At 41.5% G+C, this 20,588-nt stretch overlaps 1 protein-coding gene across 2 annotated transcripts in view; it reads left to right on the forward strand.

The window, feature by feature from the left end:
• The window catches only part of EIPR1 (EARP complex and GARP complex interacting protein 1), a 68,704-nt gene that overhangs the window by 5,672 nt on the left and 42,444 nt on the right, over nt 1–20,588 (forward strand). Inside the window, exon 3 of one of the 2 annotated variants that reach the window (XM_081940603.1) lies at nt 6,340–6,472. In XM_081940603.1, the coding sequence (XP_081796729.1) occupies nt 6,340–6,472 (133 nt within the window). Of the gene's footprint in view, nt 1–6,339; nt 6,473–20,588 lie in introns of those variants that run through there. The other variant, XM_081940604.1, reaches the window with a different exon arrangement.

Genomic DNA, 20,588 nt, shown 5'->3' on the forward strand with positions numbered 1-20,588 from the left:
CTAGGTCAGGCAACGGTGGATCTTTGTACATTTCATGGCAGATGGCGGCTTGACATCTAGGTTGCAATTCAGCTCTCAGGCGAAGAGCTATTGTGGGTGGAATCCCTTGAAGGAATCTTAACTCCTAAAGCGTTGGGTTGGGGAGGGGAGTGAATTTCAACTGCATTCAGCTCATTAATATTCAGCTATCATAAGCAAGCTGGTGAAAATGGAGAGTGGAGGGGATAATCAAGGAGAATCCCACAGCATCTTCTGCTTTAATGCTGTTCATAGAGTGCTTGTCAGAGAAATAAAACGTTTCGTGAGGTACTCTGCTATATAATTAAAAGGGAAAAAAGAATTACCAAGGCTTGCAATCCTGTTTCCATCCATGGAATGGAATGACGTTGTTTGCTTGTTTATTGTATGGCTTCAGATAGCTTACAATATTGTGTTGTATTGCTACAATACACTTAGAATATCTGCAATTTTCAGTGGAATACAGATTTGGTTTTTTTTTTAAAAAAACAATTGTACTCCTACACTGGAGGGAATGCAGTATTGCACATCTGCCAAGAAGAATTTTTTTATCACCTGGTCCAGGGCTGTTTTGGTTTTGGTCTTTCATGGGAACTGTTGTCTTTTTTGTGAAGACTTTGTAAGAGTAGTTGGACAGGGTTCTTTAGGAACTAGTTTGGGTGCCTTTAAAAAGGCTGTCATTCAACACAACCCTGTCTCCCCATTCCTCACCTCTCCTCCTGACCTTTCTACTTCTCCTTCCATTTTAACAAGGATGGAGGAAAAGTCATTAGTCCTTAGGGTCAGAGAGAAAGTGTGTTTCAGGAAATCCCTAAAATCTATGCTTTTGATTTCAGCTACCAAGTTGTATTAAGGAATTAAGCCAAAAGAAAAGGATTTAGTAAATGTATTAATGTATGATGCACTTAGTTTTAGTGCTGGCCTGAGAGCAGACTAATAAGAATTCTTTTCTTATCCTGCACTTCTGTAAGGATTTCAGAAAAGAAAACAAGTTTATGAATCATAGATCATTAAATATTAAAAGCCTCTTTGAATAGGTGGATTTTTTTCTAAGTGCATCTGAACATGAAAGGAGAAGGATATATGCTTTCTCTGAGACAGCCATATCAGAGCTTTGGTGTCACTATAAAATTTTCTAATACCCGTCGTCTATTAAATCTCTAAAGCAGGAGCCAGAATTCAGAAATTATTTCTGGGCTCAAGCTTGTACATATGGGAGAAGAAGGTAAACTGGTCCAGATGAGAAGTTCATGGAAAAATTGTTCAAAATATATTGGTAATTTTTTTGGAGTAGATAAGTAAAGGTTTAGCAATAGTAACAGCAGAAAGGTCTTAAAAAATAATTCTAAAGATAAGCTGTGGAGCTGTAAAGGTGCTTAGGGAGAACCAAGAATTTAATTTATACTAAAAAGAACTGTGTGCTCAATTACTGAATGACAATTTCTAGGCTGAACACTCATTGACTAGCTTGACATGCTCAACATGTGTCCCAGCTTAAGGTGGACCAGATGTTAGAATGAAATGTCTGAGTGAATGTGATAGACTACTGACCGAAGTCTTGGTCAAGCTAAGAAACAAACCTTGAGGAAGATATGGAGGAGAGAGGTGGGAACAAGGCAACACTAGACCAGAAATCTCAGACTAATAGCTTTAGATATTGTTTCAATAATTCAGAGGTAGAGGTTTTAAACCCTGAAGCTCTGGAGCCCTATCTAGAGTTCAGAGGTAATGATCAACTGTATTCTCAAAGAATCCTCTTTACAAGGATAACTGTTTCTGATGAACAGCGATTTTCCTTCCATATATCTTCTGTGTTTGACCTTTATGCGCCTCTCCCAAATGACTGCCTGAACCTGTATCTATAGATTTCCTGCACACAATCCTTGACCTACAACTGTGCCTGCCTTCTCCGATATGTACAAGCTTGAGCCCAGAAATAATTTCTGAGTTCTGGCCCCTGCTCCATCTATAGAGATTTGGTAGACTACATGCATTGGGAAGTTTTTATAATTTAACTCATAAGTTATGATGGCCTTTGAAAAGGTGCTTTAGGGCCTGTAAGGTATGGTACTTCTAGCCATCATAAAATGCAATGCTGCTTCTCCCCCCGCTCCAAATCACCTGGTTTTCATCTGGGTACTTTGGCAACATGTTTGTACTTACAACCGATTGCCAAGTGCCTGACAATCAAGTGATCACCATTTGCAATTTTCTCTGCTGGCTGCCCTAGAAAGTCAATGGGGAAGTCATCCAGGAAGGTTGCAAGTTGCTGCCACCTACCGAGAGGACTCTAAAGGCTAGCTGAAAGAACTTCCCAGCGAAGGGAATTCCTTTGATGGGGCAGAGTTCCTGAATTCCTTTGATGGGGCAGAGAAATGCATCCCATTGTGGTGTTCCCCCTGCAGATAGAAAGGAGTGAACTTCAGTGGATTGGAAAAACTCAGATCCTAAAGGTCCTAAGTTTCATTCTTTCACCCCACTGAAGCCCTTCCCTTCTGTGCATGGAGGGGAGCTGACTTCCTTCTGCAGACAGCTCTGTCAACCAGACAAGAGGCAGGGAAAACCAGGACTTTCAGCTCCTGAGCACAGGGGTATCTCCTTTCTCTGAAGTCAGCATGGACATCAATCTCTGGGATCACATCCAATCAAATGGTAGGCATATTTTGAGAGCAAAATAAGCAAAATAATTCCACGTGAAATAAACGCTGAAAATATTACTCATGCCAGCAATCTGATCAGAACACTCTCATAAGAAGTGAGATATCTGGCTTTCATCCTAGAGAAAGTTGCTACTGGACCAAAGAGGGAAGCTTGTCAAATATCCCCTTTAATTCTTTTCATGTCTCCTCACTAAATGGGTGCAGATAATAATAAATAATAATTAGGGTTCATCGCACAATCAGTCAGATGCTTAGACTGGGTTTGGCATTTTTGTCCACCTGTTGAATCCTACCCAAAGACCTGGGATAGGCAGATGTTGATATTATATATGTTTAATACCATTAAACAACAACATCTGCCTATCCAGGGTTCTTGGGAAGGATTCTAGGTGAACAAAACTGTCAAATCCATCTAAACATCTGGCTGACTATGCAACCAACAAAAAGTCCTCTGGAATGTATGACACACTATATTTAATAATGCTTGTCCTTAGGGTCTGATGCAGTTCTGAATCATCTTGCCAGGAGGAGGAAAGCAGCTGTGTCTGACTTTGAGGGACCCGAGATAGGGCAGAAGGCACTTCTAGTTTATGTGCTGAATGACCCTCTTTATATGGTTAGTAGGGGCACATAATACATGTTGGTAGAGCAAATTGAATTTTGATTTGTAGCTCAACTTTAGGGAATCAATTTCACTGCCAAGGAGACTACTTTATAATTTCAACATGAGGCTTCTTGTTTTCTAAAGGAGACTGCGAGAGCTAACAGATGAAGCAGCCAGCTTGGTAGAGTCTGCTGTGCTGTATTGTTTCAGCAGAGAGGTTGTTGAAGCTGTGCTTCTTTTGCTAACCATTGGCATTTTTGTTTTTACAGACTTGCTATTTAGTCAGACATGGAGAAACAATTTTGGGAGAACATCTGTCTCTCAATGCTGGTTCTGATGTCTAGCTTGCTTCTGCCCTAAATTGTCTCCTTTATGACAAACTGTAATAGGCCATGTTTTCTGTAATACAATAGGTGGACTACTAAAAAATATTAAATCTGCTGACGCTTGCTTTGATTTCTGTTTTTAGAGAGCTTTGTATTGTTGATTGTTGTTAATATATCTTACATATTTTAACTGTGTTTTTATTTTTTATTTTTGCACTTTATTGGTTGAAGTGATGAAACACATTCCTTGCATGAGAAAGGCGTGGGTAAAGCTCAGTGGCTAAGACGCTGAGCTTGTTGATCAGAAAGATCGGCAGTTCAGCCGTTCGAATCCCTAGTGCTGTGTAACGGAGTGAGTTCTTATACTTGTCCCAGCTTCTGCAGCTCAAAAACACGTAAAAAATGCAAGTAGAAAAATAGAAATCATCTTTGATGGGAAGGTAACAGTGTTCCGTGTGCCTTCAGCATTTAGTCAAGCCAGCCGAATGACCATGGAGATGTCTTTGGACAGCGCTGGCTCTTCGGCTTACAAACGGAGATGAGCACCGCCCCCTAGAGTCGGGAACAACTAGCACGCATGTGCGGGGGAACCTTTACCTTTTAAAGTTATTAAAAACTTCTATTAACTTATTGAACAATAGCAGGCTAGATTTATTTAGCCTGTATATAGCAGTAATTTATTTAATTACTGAATTTGTACCTTTCTGTCCAGTCAGAAAATAGGACTCAAGGGAGCTAACTATAAGAAGAATATTTTTTTAAAAAATTATAATACTTTTAAAAGCAAATCATTACAGCAGTACTGATTACATAAGTTATTATTTATAACTAAAGCATTCATCTAATTCAGTATTCCAAATGTCTCTCTGAAAAAAAAATATTCTCACTGCTGGTGTAAGCGACAAGACATAGGGAATGACTGGGTTCCTTTGGCAGGGAGTCCAACATTTTCAGGCCATTTTATACTTTCAAACCCTCACTCACATTCCTGGTGAATATACAGAATATTTGTTTACAGTTTGATAGGGAGGAACTTCCCTTGAAGATCTTTAAAATTAACCAGCCTGGCGTGTTAATTTTAACTCATTTTTAAATGTATTGTCTTATAAATTCGGGTTGTTTTTTTTTTGGATATGTATTTAATTTCTTTTTAACTTTTGGGATGTGTGGTTTTTAATGTTGTACGCCGCCTTGAGTCCTTTGGGTTAAGGGCGGCATATAAATCCAATAAAAAAAAAAAACAAAAAAAAAACAAAACAAACAAAAGTTTTGGGCATTGGTTGATTAATGGTAAATTCCAAAATTGGACAGAGCCTCTCCTGGTGATTTTCTACATATGTTAAATTGCAAAGGGCAGAAGAGTCCAAGGGCTGTCATGTTGAATTCCAGCATCATATTCTGAAATTCCTTATCTGAGAAGAAATGAGCTACCTTAAAATTGTTCTCAATGCCAAATCCCATCTAAGTGGCTCAGATGGATGCCAGAGTAGGTGGTATTAAAGTCACAGTGAAGCCAACAATCTACCGGTAGTTCTAAATATACATCATTCAGAGAGGCACTAAAACACTCCAGAAGCTAACTTGAAAAGGATCTAGAGAAGCCATATAAGCCACAGTTGGGATGTTTTCCCAAAATCCAGCACCTTATACTCAAGAATGAAATACGGTGGGTAACATCCATCCAGAATAGTGAGGTACAGGAGGGGGATTTCTTGCACAAATAGTTAGTTACAAGTGGGTTATATCTTCCTGCAGATCTAAGTGCAATTGGTTTTGACTACTTATAAAGTTGAGCTTGTAAATACAATGCAAATAAAAAATGGCTTGCTTGGTATGATTAACATCATAACATTTAGTAGATCAGTTGCCCTTTCAACTGCTGGTGAATTACAGCTACCAGCAGCCTGAGCCAGTACTGTACAGGCAACAATGAGAGTTACTTTAAACTTCTCTTCAACAGTATCAGGAAAGCCTCAGTTTCCTCTCCTGTGATGTGACTTGCTCCTCTTTGAATCACCCAGTTCATTTCATTACAACCAGATCTCTTGAAAAGCAGGGAGCTTAACTTTCTGCTTAGTAGGAGAGGGGATTCGTAATATTTCCAACTGCGTGAAACATTTCCAGGTCCCAGGAACCAGTCAAGATCATTTTCATATTCCAGTGGTGCAGCAGGTACTCCTTACCAGGAAATGCTAAGATAAGAACCTTATCTTTCTAGGAGACATGAAGCTCATGTTTAGAGCTTCTTCCATAAGAAAAGAGGCAAGGCAACAAGATGGTAAATACATTTTGAGCTATCTGGGAAAGGGTCAGCTCTTCCTTTTCTGGTTCCTCTCCTTGGTTTCAATCATGATCATCTTTTCCTAATGACTGTCTTCCATGATAAAAGACTATAAGTGGGTTGTGTAAAATATGTGTTGCAGCTTCTTTAATTGTATCAAGTAATTCTGAATATCTGAATGGTTAATGTTCATGTTTTAAATGGTGTGGAAATTTGTATAAAGGGTTAGTAGAAATATTCGTATTTGTTATAGATGTTTTATTGTTTTATCTATTTATCCTGAAGTTGAAAATACTAATGTTCATAATATAATGGTGTCAGCCCAGGAACTAACCTTGTTTTCATGATGGGTGCAACTTTTTTAAATTAAATAAAACTCATGCTGTGTTTCTCTGTCTTGAAAATACCTCTAAATTAAAATAAATGTTTATTCTTGTTTTCAATTTACAGATTCACATCATTGATTTTGATGATGAAAATAATATTATAAACAAAAATGTTCTTCTGCACCAAGTTGGTGAAATTTGGCACATAAGTGCCAGTCCAGCAGATAAAGGTGTATTTGCAACCTGCTATAATAAAAGTAAGTGTAATTTTCTTGCTGTTATTATTTCCATGAGTAATTGGTAGATGCTTATTTGGCAGCAAATGTACAATTTCTAACTGTCCCTATTTATAGAAATTCTTCTTACATTTGAAACTTAACCACCCTGTTAAAGCATACATTTTAGGGGGGAAATGAAAAGTTCCAATAATTGTACAAACACAAAACCTGGGAGTGAAATATATTCATAATTTAGAATAGAATAACAGAGTTGGAAGGGACCTTGGAGGTCTTCAAGTCCACCCCCTGTTTAGGTAGGAACCCTATAATATTTCAGACATATGGCTATCCAGCATCTTAAATACTTCCTATGTTGGAGCATTCACAACTTCTGGGGGCAAGTTATTCCACTGATTAATTGTTCTAATTGTCAGGAAGTTTCTCCTTAGTTCTAAGTTGCTTCTCTCCTTGATTAGCTTCCGCCCATTGCTTCTTGTTCTGCCCTCAGGTGCTTTGGAGAATAGCTTGACTGCCTCTTCATACTCTCTCCTATTTAAGCAATTACACATATCTAGAGAGGAAGAGGACATCCTCAAGGGATTTTATGAATACGTTTTCTGTATCAATCAGTTATATATTGATGTGTGAAATAGTGGAGTCAAGTTTCAGCACGTGCTTTCTACCTATTTTCCTGGCCAAGAGGAGGTTGGACAGGGAAAATAAAGGTTTGTGCTGAATCCCCCCTTTTTAAAATGCATTCTATAGCAGCAATCTTTGTGGCTCTGGACCGCCAGTGACGGTGGTGGCAGGGGGAGAGGGGATGTTTCGTGTGCGCCCTCTGTTTCTACAGATGGAGCTTCATGTGCTTGTGCGCTTGCCGGTCGCTTGCATGGTCCAATTCCCAATGAGCTGTAGCTTGGTATTGGGCCACAGACCGGGGTTGGGGATTCCTGTGCTACAGTATCATTGTATATCCAATTTCTTCCTATCTTTTGAATATGAATGGACAGTCACAGAATAAAACTGTTTCACTGAGCTCAGCTCCCCAGGGAATGCATGTACATAGCTTCAAATGGACAAGGTAGCCATGACCAAGGTTTAATAATATATCTGGGAAAGAACACGTCTTGCTTGATTCTGAGCGAGTGGAACTGTGAAAAGTCATATTCCTTCTTTAAATCTGCTAGATCGTTATAACTTGAATTGCACTAAATCTTCCTGCTTCGAGAAGGTGAAAAGGCAGAAAGGACAGTAGATCATTCTAGGATCTGAGTAGTTGGCAAAATTGAAACAATGAAGAGCTGACAGAGCACTGAACAGAGATGAAATACAACCCATGGATATCCTTCATTACTTAATTTTCACAGATCTCATTAAAAACTTGGGAGCTTGGAAAATGCGATGGACTTATGGGTAAAGTGCTAATTTATAACCATTGCCCTCCACCTGAATGAAACAAACAGAAAATTGAAAAGACATCAGGTTCTTCTAACATCTTATAACTAATGTTCATAGAATTGAAAAAGTAATTTAAGTCATGATAGGATGTAATCCCTGTCAAAATTGCATTATATGTAATCATTAGGAAGGATACTGCTTTGTGGAAATTTAGATCTTGAGTGCGGAAAGTGGTCCCTTCCCGTGTAGCTAATTTTCCAGTGCAATAAACTACAAAAAGCACTCTGAGAAATGAGAATAAAACTCATGCAAAATTTCATTGTTTTTTTTTACCACCCTTGTCTGCTTAACTCTTCTGCAGTGTGACTTGTGTGTAAAACAAACACAAACAGAAAAGTTATTGCGGTTGTTATAAAATCAATACAGTAAGTGGGAGGAGTTGGGCTGCAAGACACGCGTACTATCCAAGACTTGCAGCTCCATTGTGTTTCTCGCTGTTTTGTCCAGGGAACACCCTGTAAAAAAAAATTGTGAGTTCAACTTCCTTGTACAAAACAGTGAGGAACACGACGGAGCTGCAAGTCTCGGGTGGACACATGTCTCGTAGCCCAACTCCTCCCACCCCGCCCCAATGCTAACAGAATCCAGGCTGCTTCCCTTCCCCACCGTCTCTTTAGCGAGAGGGGTGGCAGGTGGGGTGGGGGAGAAGTGAGAGGTGTGGAGTGAGACATGGCTCCTCTTGCTGTCACTTCTCCCCCCCCCCCCCCAATCGGGCATGGCAGGCTTCCTCTGCAGCTTCCAGGGCAGAGAGATGACGAAGGGTGAAACGTTCACCCCTGGGGATGAATCAGATGCTTCACTGGAGAAACGGACTCACGCCAGCCCAGGCTTCCTAAATCTCTTGCTCCCCAGATCGTCCACCTTGCAAAGAAAGCCCAACCCGACGCAGCCACCTCTTCATCCTGGTGAAACTACGTTTTGAAAGGATGATCTGCAGGGGGTGGATTTCCTGCACATTGGCAGCGGTGTCTCCTCACAGGGCTTCTCCCGATGTCTCAGGTGTGAAGCAACATCCCGTAAAGGAAGGCATGGAAATCTGGGGATGTCAGAAGAAGCCTTGTGGGAAGACGCCACTGCCGATGTGCAGGAAATCTACCCCCCCTCCACCTTCAGATAGTCTTGTGGGCTGGCCAGAGAGGTCTTCAGTGAACTTGGCTCGGTCTGTGTCTCTGCAGGTAGCAGTGTCGGCAGGATCTCCTCGCAGGGCTCATTCTTCCTTCTCTCTGGCTGATTCTCAAATATTTTCAAGCAAAACACTGCCAAGAGAGGGAAGTATCTCTTCTCCCTCCCTTGCCAAATTTTGCCTATAGGCGTAACATTTCACAAAGCTCCTTAATCCGCAGCTGCTGGCTCCCTCGCTTTGTGTTTTTTATACATATACTGACATACCCACCCTTCCTGGGAATGCCGTTTCCCACTCCCAAGATTCCGTTTCCAAGGAAAGAAGCACGCTGGGGAGCGCTGGACATTCCCCCCTACCCTGACTCCTGTCAGGCTCAACTTTGTTCCTGAAACCCTGCGGGCCACTTCTCTGCTTGAGCTCAGCTGAAGTGGGGGGTTGAGGGCAAGGGCGAGATGAAGCTGATTGCTTCCACTTTGCCTCCTCTCCCAAAAGCAGTCTCGGGCGCAGCCACTTTTGCAGCAGGAGACTCAAGTCGGCCTTCCGAAGGGTGCTGTAGCAGCAGCTATCCACAATTTTTTTACCCTTATTTTGTCCCGATCCACATGGCTCACTGGACCACGTGGGTCAGGACGAAATAATGATTAAAAAATTGTGGATAACTGCTGCTATAGTACCCTTTGGAAGGCCGGTGCGAGGCCCGTGGGGTGCCTCACTTGGCCTCCTGCTGCTTTTGTGGCCGTAATCGATGGCAAAAGCAGTTACACTTGCTGGAGGCCACTGCCTGAGCAGCACCCGTAAATCAGCTGTTTTTTGAATGGCAGCCAGACCGACTCAACTGATCCGATTAAGGAGCCGAGAAGCGCTGAGGTGACCAGGGAAGGGAAGGGGGTTTCCTCTGTACTTGCCACAGCACCCTTTCACTAGGGCTTATTTTGGGAGGAGGGCGTATATTTACACCCATCTCAAAAACCAGGCAAAAACCCGGCCTGGGCTTATTAGCAGGACATGTCGTATTTTTGGGGAAACACGGTACTAAGGAAAATTATGTCACACTAGGATATAATCTTAGTAAGATTTGCTTTACATGAGTTGGGCTGCCATTTATATTTAATTAATTAATTAAATTAAAAGCTAAGAAAATGTCATTTCACCGGAAGCATGTCAGGTGGTAATAAGCACGTTCTTTCTTAAAATGCTATTTTTTGTAATCATTTGTGATATTTTATGTGGTGGTTATTTCTTAGCAAGACCTCTAGAAAGTGCCTGGGCTCACAAGATGCTGGTAATCTTCCCCACAGAAATTCAGAGGTTTCCCCTGATTCTGATCATTTTGATCCTTCTTTTTGTCTTCTCTCAGTTTTCAAAAATAAAACTTGGCTCGGGAGCAATAAGGCTTGGCCAGGCCTACTCAACAAAATAAAACAACTTCCCCACTTATCTTGGATAAGCTATTATAATCCCTCTAGTGATCAGAGAATGGAGGCCAGGAATGTGTGGAGCCTTTTTTTCCCATTGGTTTCTGATCTAAAGCATCTTCCCCTGAAGCTATTGTTGGTGTCTCTTGGGTCAAAATATGAGTGGTTTTTTTCTCTACCATCCCAATTAGGAGATAATAGCAGCTTGAAGAGTGGGATTTTGATTTCAAAAATAGCTTAAAGGAAAAGTCCCACTTCCCATCCTTCTCCTGTTCTCTCTGCTGCGATCTAGCTGCTGAATCAGTGTATAATTTTGTTCAGATATGGTTATGTGGGCAAGTGGATAATGAATGGATATAGGTAAATAAGTGTGCTTATTTAAATAAGATGTACAGTTTTAAAAATAACAAACATGTAAAACTGATATCTGGTCAGTGTTTACAATACAATGCTTGTTATATAAAAGTCATAAACCACGATTTATCTTTTTTAAAACCATATTTAAGATCAGCTAGCATAATGATGTTTGATCTCAGTACTACTACTTTTCCAAAGTAGTGTAGGGAAAAAAATCATGGAATGTTTTATCATAATGTTATTTTAAACAAATTTCAAAGCCGTGCAACTTGAAATTCTGGAATGCTATACCAAAGAGGTAATTGGGTTAACTTTGATAATAAAAACATATTAAAAACTCAATAAAATTTATAATAGAAAAAAGAGCAACGCTTTCCATGGTCATGGTATCTTGGAATTAAAATCCCAACCTATCTAGAGCTACCATATTTGGGAAGATGTAACGTGATTGGAAAAATCTCCATCGCAGAGCATCTGTCCAAAAGTAGAGCATACTGAGTGTTGTGGCCCAGCAGGAGCCGTTAGAGTTGCCACCAGACTCCGACAGCGAGGGTCCCTCTGAGTCGGCTCAGGAGGATGTGGAGGACCCTGGACAGGGTTCCGACTCTGAGCAGGGCGCAGAGAGGCTGGTTGGCTACCAGGAGGCGCCTGAGGCATGGAGCAGTGGTGAAAGCCAAAGGAAGGGGGCTCCTGATGTCATGCCTTGGAGCAGTGGGGAAGAGTCACAGGACAGTGAGTCAGACATCAGCAGTAAGCTATTAGATGCTCGTTACCGACGTGCTTCCCGCGTAAGGAGCAATTGAGCAATTACAGGAGGTAATTGCTCTCAGCTGCTGATAATTAGACTCTGCAGACTATAAAGGGACTGCTTGTGGACACACCCTTTGCAGGAATCAACTGATCATTGGAGTTGGAGAAGCCCAGATCTGTGTCGTACTTTGGCAGGCTGGATTGCTGCCAAAGGGTTTACCTGGATTGCTGCCAGTATGTTCCCTGGACCTTGGCAGGCAGGAGTGCTGCTAAGGTGATTATCTGGAGCTTGGTAGCTGGATTGCTGCCCAGAGTGCTATCTTGACCTTGGCAGGCTGGATTGCTGCCAAGGTTGAACCTGTATGTCAATAAACATCTCTGGAAGAGTCTTTGTGTCGGAGTGACTTGTTATACAAGAGGAGGGGGTCAGAACACTGAGAGATGGAGCAATAGCCTGATTCAAAAAAAAAAAGTTTTCTTTTTATTGAAGTTGAAAATCTTTCAAGTTTCCTGAAATTAAATTACACTTTGTAATTTAATTACAAAGTTTGCTTTAACCAAGTTGTCTATGCAGATTCTAGGATTTTTTTTTCTTGAGGATGTTTCCCATCTCATCCAACAAGATGAATTTTTCAGAATTGAAGAATTCAATTTTCTACAGACAGTGTAAAATAACTATAGACTTTGACAAATCAAACCATCTAAGAAGAAATTATTTTGCATATTATTCTAAGCATGGTAGATAATATAGCTGTGATGGCGAACCTATGGCATGTATGCCAAACATGGCACACAGAACCCTTTCTGTGGGCACACATGCAGTCACCCCGTTTCTCTGTCGCATTTCACTTAATCAATTCCAACTTCTTGCGAAAGAAAAAGGTCCTGCGAAGTTGGAATTGATTGAGTGAACATTTTCACTCGCGTGGTTCACAATGGGGGAGGCGGGGTCCTGTCCTCCTCCTGAAGCCCATTACAACATGGAGCCACATTATGATCCTGCATCGGCTCGGCAAAAAAAGCAGGTTTTTTTCCTGCAGAGCTGCCTGTATTGGCATGCCCAGCCTCCCCGCCAAGCCAGCTGAGCATGGGAGTGCTGCTCCTGGGCTCGTTGGCCTTCAGACATCATTCCCACCACCAGTTCAGGGGTTCTCCCCCTCCACGGGGGGGGGGGAGGAACAGGGAGGCAGAGAGAGAGGGAGGGAAAGAGAGATATGATATTACAAAAGTTTTTCTTTTTTATTGTTGCAGAAAAAAATTGAAGGGGCATAAATGTGCATTTATTGCATTTATCTTTTTTCTTTGAACATGCTGAACTCTACATTTATCAACATTTTAGGTAGCAAAACCTCATTAGATTAAATTGCCGGGTTGGCACTTTGCCAACTGGGTTTTGGGTTGCAGTTTGGGCACCCCCTAAAAGGTTTGCCATCACTGTAATATAGGATTGTATCAGATAGTTACTTTCACTTATTGCCCCTTGTAAATTCTAGATTATAATTTTCCACATGAAACAGAAATGATTATAGTGACCAAACGTTACAGATTGGAAATAGTCTGAGAATGTACAATTGGATCAATTCCCTCAAATTCAAACCTAAGATGGTTCTGTTCATTTGACCATAGGAAACCGCTACTCCGCCTGGTCTCAGCCCCCAATTTCAGCAAAGAGGGATCATCTGAGTCTTTAGCTGGAAACCCCAGAAATGATGCCAATTCTTATAGTTAATATGGAACTGTTCTATGACTCCATGTAAATCAGCCTCCCATATTCCTATAATGCAACCAAAGGAAGCTGTTTGAGCCAACAGAGAGCATAAGGGGCCCAATAAAGATGCTTTCACAAGAAATCTGCCACATGCTAAACCACTGCCACTTTTGAAAGTAGGACAGTTTCATAAGGTCTGACACTGGTAGCTGCAGAAACGCCGATTTATCACATCAACTTGACAGTTTTGGAAATTAAATCTGCTCCTCCCCTCCGCTTTTCACCTCTTCCTTCTGTGGAAAATCCTTGGAGGGCAGAGACTGGCACTGCCACCTGCCCTCTCCTTTGGGCTGAAAGCCTTTGTCCCCGAGAGAGAGAGCAGCTGGCACGATCGCGATGTAAGTTACACCTCTCCGCTTCAGCATCACTGACTCAATGTGCAATGTAGCAGAATTAATAATACTTTGGGGATCTCACATTTGCATTACCTGACTTTATGGAATGGGGGAAGAGAAAGAAATGTGCAGTCTGGCATTTCATTAAGGCTTCCGCGCACACATTCGGCAACTTTAATATGGCTGCCCTTGCTTGTCCTGTTTAGACTTAAAAGGGCCGTATTCTAATGCTGTATGGAAAGGCAGCGGGAAGAGGACAAGGGTTATCTTTGGCACCCACAAGGGTGGGCAGGCGGAGGTCACGAGGGACGCTTTGGTTTGATTGAAGAAGAGCTAATCCACCATGGAGCTGCAATACACCCTGCCTCGTATAAAACAAAGTGAGGAGTGAGGAGGGGAAGTGGCAAGATGATTCAAAAGGCGTCTGCTATAAATATTTCAAGCCCATGCCTGCAGTAAATAGCTCAGTTCAAAGTTCTTCCTTCCAAAAAGTGAGGATTTGCTCCAAAGTAGACTTTCCGTAATATGTGCTTTTCAAAGGAGGAGGAGGAGGAGTGCTGATCTGCTGCTGATCTCTCCTACACAATGGCAAGTGTGGATGTGATGATGGAAACTGCCAGAAGAGGACAAAGTCCTGTAATTGTAGGCGATGCTCTCTTTGTTTCGGTGAACTGGCTGCTTTGCAGTACTGTTCAGAGGATGGGGAAGGTTTGGTGGCGGATAACCTGTCACTGAGAGGTCATAATAAACCTGGTTCTGTTTTATTTTACAAATAGGCCGGCCCTGTCGCTTCTCTAGTGTCAGATTTCACCCATTCAGCACGGAGAATGTAATGCCGTGCTGTCTAACCTCCTCCTCCATGCACCTACAACAGCCCCCTCCCACCCTGCCAGGTTGCCTGAGAGACAATGAGAGGAGAGCTTGCAGAGTTCCTCGGGAGGGTAGATTTTCTTCGCAGTTGATGCTGTAAGGCAAACAAAACCTAGGCACAATAATTTAGGGCCTCACCCGATGAAAAAGAAAGTATTATCATTGTGAAATAAAAAGAGAGCATTAGCAGCACTCATTTCTATCAGAAATACAGCAAATTCTAAAGTGGACTTTTTTTGATGGGGGGGTGTGTTAACAGTACTGTATATAGTCATTAGTAGGCCAAGAATTTCAGGTGCCAAAAAATACTTTGGCTCTTCATTAAGTATTTGTGTTTGCATAGGTGTATAATCATGCTGGCCACATGACTAATCGGCCATGGAAACATCTTTGGACACCACTGGCTCCCTTGGCTAGGAAACAGAGATGAGCACTTACCCCTAGAGTCAGACACAACTGAACAGCGGAAGCCTTTACCTTTCACCTTTTTATTTTTTAAATACAGTATGCGAATCAGTTCGGTGTGGTAGTGGTTAAGGCATCAGGCTAGACCCGGGCCCAGAATTATAATTCCACTTTAGGCTTTAAGCCGGTTGGGATGACAATGGGCCAGTCACTCTCTCTCAGCCCTAGGAAAGAAAAATTGGCAGACAGCATCTGAAAAATCTTGCCAAGAAAACAGTGAGGACTAGTTCAGGCAGTTATCAGGAATCAAAAACTGACTTGAAGGCCCAAATGTAAAAAATATATATTTCCCATATATATTTCCAGATAAGCCTGTCTCCAGATAAGCAGACCCTCGAAAATACCATGAGAAATGCATGTAATTGGATGGCCTTAGAAATCTGAATTATAAATATTAAAATAGAGCATTCTTTGGATTTATTGAAGTGAATCTATGCCAGAAATCTTCTGGGAGAGATACCTTGCTGCTTCATTCCATACTATATATTAAAATAAGATTTTAAAAATCTGCAATAATTCTAACACTGGGAGTTCATATCCTTATAGAGAACCTTGCTCTAACGTCACTACAATCCAAAGTCTTTTCAGCAATTGTGTAGGTTTCCCGGAAAATATTTCCATATCCTGCATTTATTGAGAGGTGATTTAATATATTTAAAATCATTTTTAAATTAGCAACTAATATCAAATCAAATAATTGAAAGCCACAGAACTGCTTTGGAAGCTACTCCAGGATATCTCTATACATGTTCTTTGTATTAGCATGGAAAAAGACAGGGCAGTTTTAATTATCCAGAGCTTTGTGCATGCTTCTCTTTCAAAAGATTTGCATAGACCTTTACTTGACTACATTTGGGAGAAAGTCTATCTGGGTGACACTGATCTGATGGCACATCATCATCATCGTCCCAGATTTCAGCCACTTTGCTTCCTATGATGATTATGACAAACACCCAGTTTCCCCAATAATTTTGAAGCTGCATCAGTGGGTAAAAACCATTACTGTAGTTTTGTGCTGATCTCTCCTATCATTCCGCCTCCACTGCTGGAGCATATTTTGGTCATGTAGCTGGCCAAGAGTCTCTTGTCTTTTACATTTGCTGATAGCTCTCTCCTACTTATATTTCATACCTATAGCATTACAGTGGGTTGGAGAAGTGGGTTGGAGATGCCATCCAGAAGATGGTTACTGTGACTCAACAGCCTTTCTTATTGACCCTGCTCTTGGGAAAGGCTGCTGGCAACGGTTTGATGCTCTTTCTTCATGAGGCCAACTCAGCATGTCTCTTACCAGCCTGTCACTTTGAAAAACTATTGCAGTTTGGTGGGATGATGCTGCCCAGAGTGAAACAATTTTAGGGATCAGCCTTTAAATTTTTTAATGAATTGTATGCTGTTCACAAATTTTTATGGAGAAGAATTGAAAGCAAATATGAGCAAACAGTTGTGGTGTGGCTGTCAATCAATCAGTTGCGTAATACACAATTATAGGTTGTTCTCAACTTAGAGCCACTTGCTTAGCATTCATTTAAAGTTATGTCTGACTCGAAAAAGCATACCTGCAACCCGGATCTGAGAGTCAACCCTGGGTCACATGACTACAATTCAGGTGCTCGGCAGCACGACTGCATTTACAGTTTTTGGTGAAAACCCACCACAACAAACAATGGGCTTGCTTAACAATTGCAGTGTTCTCATTTATAACCACTGCATTGTCAAGCGACAGGAAAACCAGGAGATCCAGATATTTCAAATGGGTGTAAAGATTTATTATAAGATTGAGCTCTCTACGAGAATCTGAACTACTAATGGAAATTAGCGGGAGATAAGAGTAGAAGGAATTCAAGGTGGGCTGGACTTAGATCTCTTGTGGGCACAAAGGGACTCGTGACTGATGATGCGTTTGACCCCCTCCCTTGGGCTCAGCCCGTTCATCTCCTACGTGCATTTGTTTAATGATCACCAGAAAAACATCATAAAATCGGGTCAGTCATGGCTATAAGGCCTGTGCACCTACAGTCTATTCTCACTTCCCATGTAGTTCTCTTCTAAATTGCATATTTGCTCTTTTGAATCATTCTGGGTTTGGATGGAACAAACAACTGAAGAAGGGGAGCATGAACGAGCACACTGGGCCAGTCCTGCTTCTACCTGAGCTGTCTCTCATGAACAACTCCTCTGATTATGCCTTGGAGGGTAGCTCGAGAGAGAATGAGCTCATTCCTGGCAAGTTAGCAACTGGGTTAATTAATGACTCTGAACTGCCAACTGAAAGAGATTTACGGGCGACTTCGACTGGGGACAGTTTGCAGATCAGTGAAGATGAGGAGCTGCCTTCTGTGTTGGATCCAAGAATATGTAAAGCAGAGAAAAGACAAGAGCAAAGGAGATCTGCCAGATTACTCGGGAGAAGGCCCCACCCATCTTGATGGGTTGCACCAGAAAGCTATTTATCACAGCAGGCAGAGGAAAGCATTGCTGAGAATAAGGTGTTTGGTTTCTGGCTCTTTGTTTGTTCGTGCTTCCTGCTTGACTTGTGCCTTTGAGACTCTGAACGTCTCTTGCCAAGGGAGCTCTCATGGATGTACTTTCAGTTTTGCCTTGTGGCTTTAAGTTTGTTTGGTGGATTTTTGGGAGTAACTTTCTATTGTTTTACGGACTATTGGCCCTTGCCTTGTGGACTAATCTTGGCCTGCTTGTGGCAGGATTTATTTAGGATAGTCCTGAGGCTGGGTGAAGGAAGCTGCTAAGAACATTAATAAACTCTGTAAAACACACTTACATGTGTATGTTTGAGTAAGCGGGGCAGCACAGTACAAAATTTTGCAAAGCAAACTTACAGCAGAGAGTTTCTTGTACCCCTGTCGGCTTCCCATGTGACATAAAATTGGCTTGTTGACAGGGAAACTGCCGAGCGAGCTGGCCTAGATACTAATGGCTGTCTGCTGAGGGAGCTTGCCTTTAGCATGCGGAAATCGATGGGGATGGTGTTAGAGAATAAGCAAAGATTATATGTTCTTCCTCTTTCTCATGTTCATTGCATTCTTAGCAAGGAAACACAGAATTATTGACGGACATGCCAGTGGAATATGAGGCGGATTGTTTGGGGGAATTGCAGCTTGAAGGAGAATTGCCACTGGGAGACTGCTCATTTACAGTGATTAGTTAATTTTACAGAACAGTGGATTTTGGAAAGTAGGAGCCATTTTTCTTAGGAACAATATGGATTATTTTCTGGAAATCTTTCCAGCTTCCATTGCTGCTTTTTGTTGAACTTTTCTGAATTGTGGACTCTTCTTTTTAAGAAACCTTGCTTGGTTCTAACACTGGTAGTACAGCATAATGAGCAGAAGTTGTTTAAAATGAATTTATAAATTTACACACATCGTTGGAATAGTGTTGCTTTTAGGAATATAGTGACTGGGATGCTAGGCCTTTTAAAATATTGCTATCAGCCATCTTGCGTGTCAAATGAGCAAGAAGTAAAAATGTGGCTGAGGAATCTATGGCTCTCCAAATGCAAATTGTATCAGACCCAGCTAGGATGTTAGAAGTTGTACATCAGCAGTATTTTGAAGGCCAGATATAAATGGGATTGCTGAAGACTAATTTTCTGTTATAACTTCGGGTAAAAGTATAAAGGGTGCAGAATAAAAATAATCAGAAGAATATAAAGGTGGGGTATAAATTGTATTATTTTTTACGATGGAAAATTGTAATTGAGAAAAATTTGACACGTTCTGGAGTGACACATTGCTTGGCCCTTAGTAATTGATCATTCACCAGTTTCTTTGGCTTTGCTTTTCAACCACTGTACATTAAAACTGGAGTAAAGGTCTTAATTGTGTGAAAAAATTCACCCCTGATATTTATTTTTTCTCTACAGGTTTTGAAATATACGAAGGATAGGTTAGCATGTTCCTGGTTTTCTGAAAATTACATTCTAAGGCGACAGTCTCCAACCTTTCCGGACTGGAGGGGGGGGATGGTTCTGTGCGAGCGGCATATAAGCATGCATGCGTGCGCAGCTCCATTTGCACGAATGGCGGGCATGCACACCTGCTGCACAAATGGAACTGTGCGCATCTGTTTGCTCGTCCACCTCTTCCATGCCCCAGTTCTGAATGGGCTGTGGCCTGGTAGTGGGCCGCGGCCTGGAGGTTGAGGACTCTTCTTTTAAGGAATTGCACAGAGATTATGGAAAGAGTTTATAGATGACAGAATATTTATACCAAAATGCAAGATTATATGAACCTACAGAGATTACTTCAAAGCACTTCATATTCATTAAAAGCAGTGCTATATAAATATTAAGAACGACACAGGTGACAGACTCTACTATTTTTTGATCAGGGAATGCCCCGTTGTAAAATTACCTCTCATTTCTTACACCTCGTTCATTAGTAAATTCAGTGGGACTTTTAATTCCGACATAGATTGCAAATACGGGGCAGGAAGAATGAAAAAGCTGAAAAGGTGGTAAACACCTTGTATAAAGTCACCATTGCTTCTGAGCACCCTTCTATTCAAACAAGCAAAGTAGGCTTTATTCCGATTAATAAGAGTAATAAATCCTTCTGTTTTGTCTGTGGCAAGAAGGAAACATCTGAGACTAGTGGCTTGCGCCTGTCATACAAGGAACATTAATGGACACCAGCTGGGCTGTAGCTCGAGCTGCTACACAACTTTAACTTTGCACAGCAAGAGCTGCTGTGGCAATGGTGCAAAAGTACCTCCTGTACAGATTCAGAAGTACACTTCAATTGTGGTTCCCAGGGCAACCGCGTAATAGCAGCCAGCTGGCTTTGTACCACCTGAGCGCATGAAAGAGCAAGGCCTCAGCTCAGCCCATTCCAGCACGGAGCTCTTACAGATGCCAGTTTAGGTTGAGTTTAGCACACTCCGCAGTCATGGCCGATGCTATCGTGTTCCCTTTCGTTCATCACCATGTAAGACTTTCTGCAAAAAAAAAGCCAGAGTGACTTTTCTGTTCATGTACAGATGGGAGCTCCGCTAGAATTGCCCTTCAATTTTTGCCTTCATTTCACATCTACCTCCTGGCTCTGGAGACCTGCATGTACAGCACTTGCATTTTAACATAGTGTTTCTGCCATTGGTATTAAATATTTGAACGAAGTTTTATAACTTGTATAGATAAAGAAGGTATTTAAAAGGAGACAGCTGTGCTCTGCACCAGAGTAAATAATAGAAATAATTATGGGGACATTTCTTTAGTGTGCAGTGTAAATCACAGATATGTTTGCAATTTAGTTTATGGCATGTTTATTATTAACTTGTGCTTAAACAATATGTCCTTTTTACCAAATAGGCAGCTGCTGATGTCTGATCCTGCTCAGAATTCTCAGCCTGGGATTGAGCTAAAGACAGCTAGTTGCTGGACAAGGAAAAAAAATCTAATCTATTTGCATTTCTGTTCTCTGTTCATCACTTTCCCCTTCTTTGTAGCTTGGAGAGCCTAGGGGACCTCTCTAAGCCATCTGTTCTCTATTTCTGTCCTCTAGATGTCACTCTATAAAATCATTTCTTTTTTTCAATCATCTTCTACCGCCTACCATCTTTTTAGTAGAAAAGCCTATCAGATAAGGGGCTGGAT

The sequence above is a fragment of the Natrix helvetica genome (assembly GCF_964273705.1).
Source record: "Natrix helvetica genome assembly, chromosome: 2".
Taxonomy (NCBI): Eukaryota; Metazoa; Chordata; class Lepidosauria; order Squamata; family Natricidae; genus Natrix; species Natrix helvetica.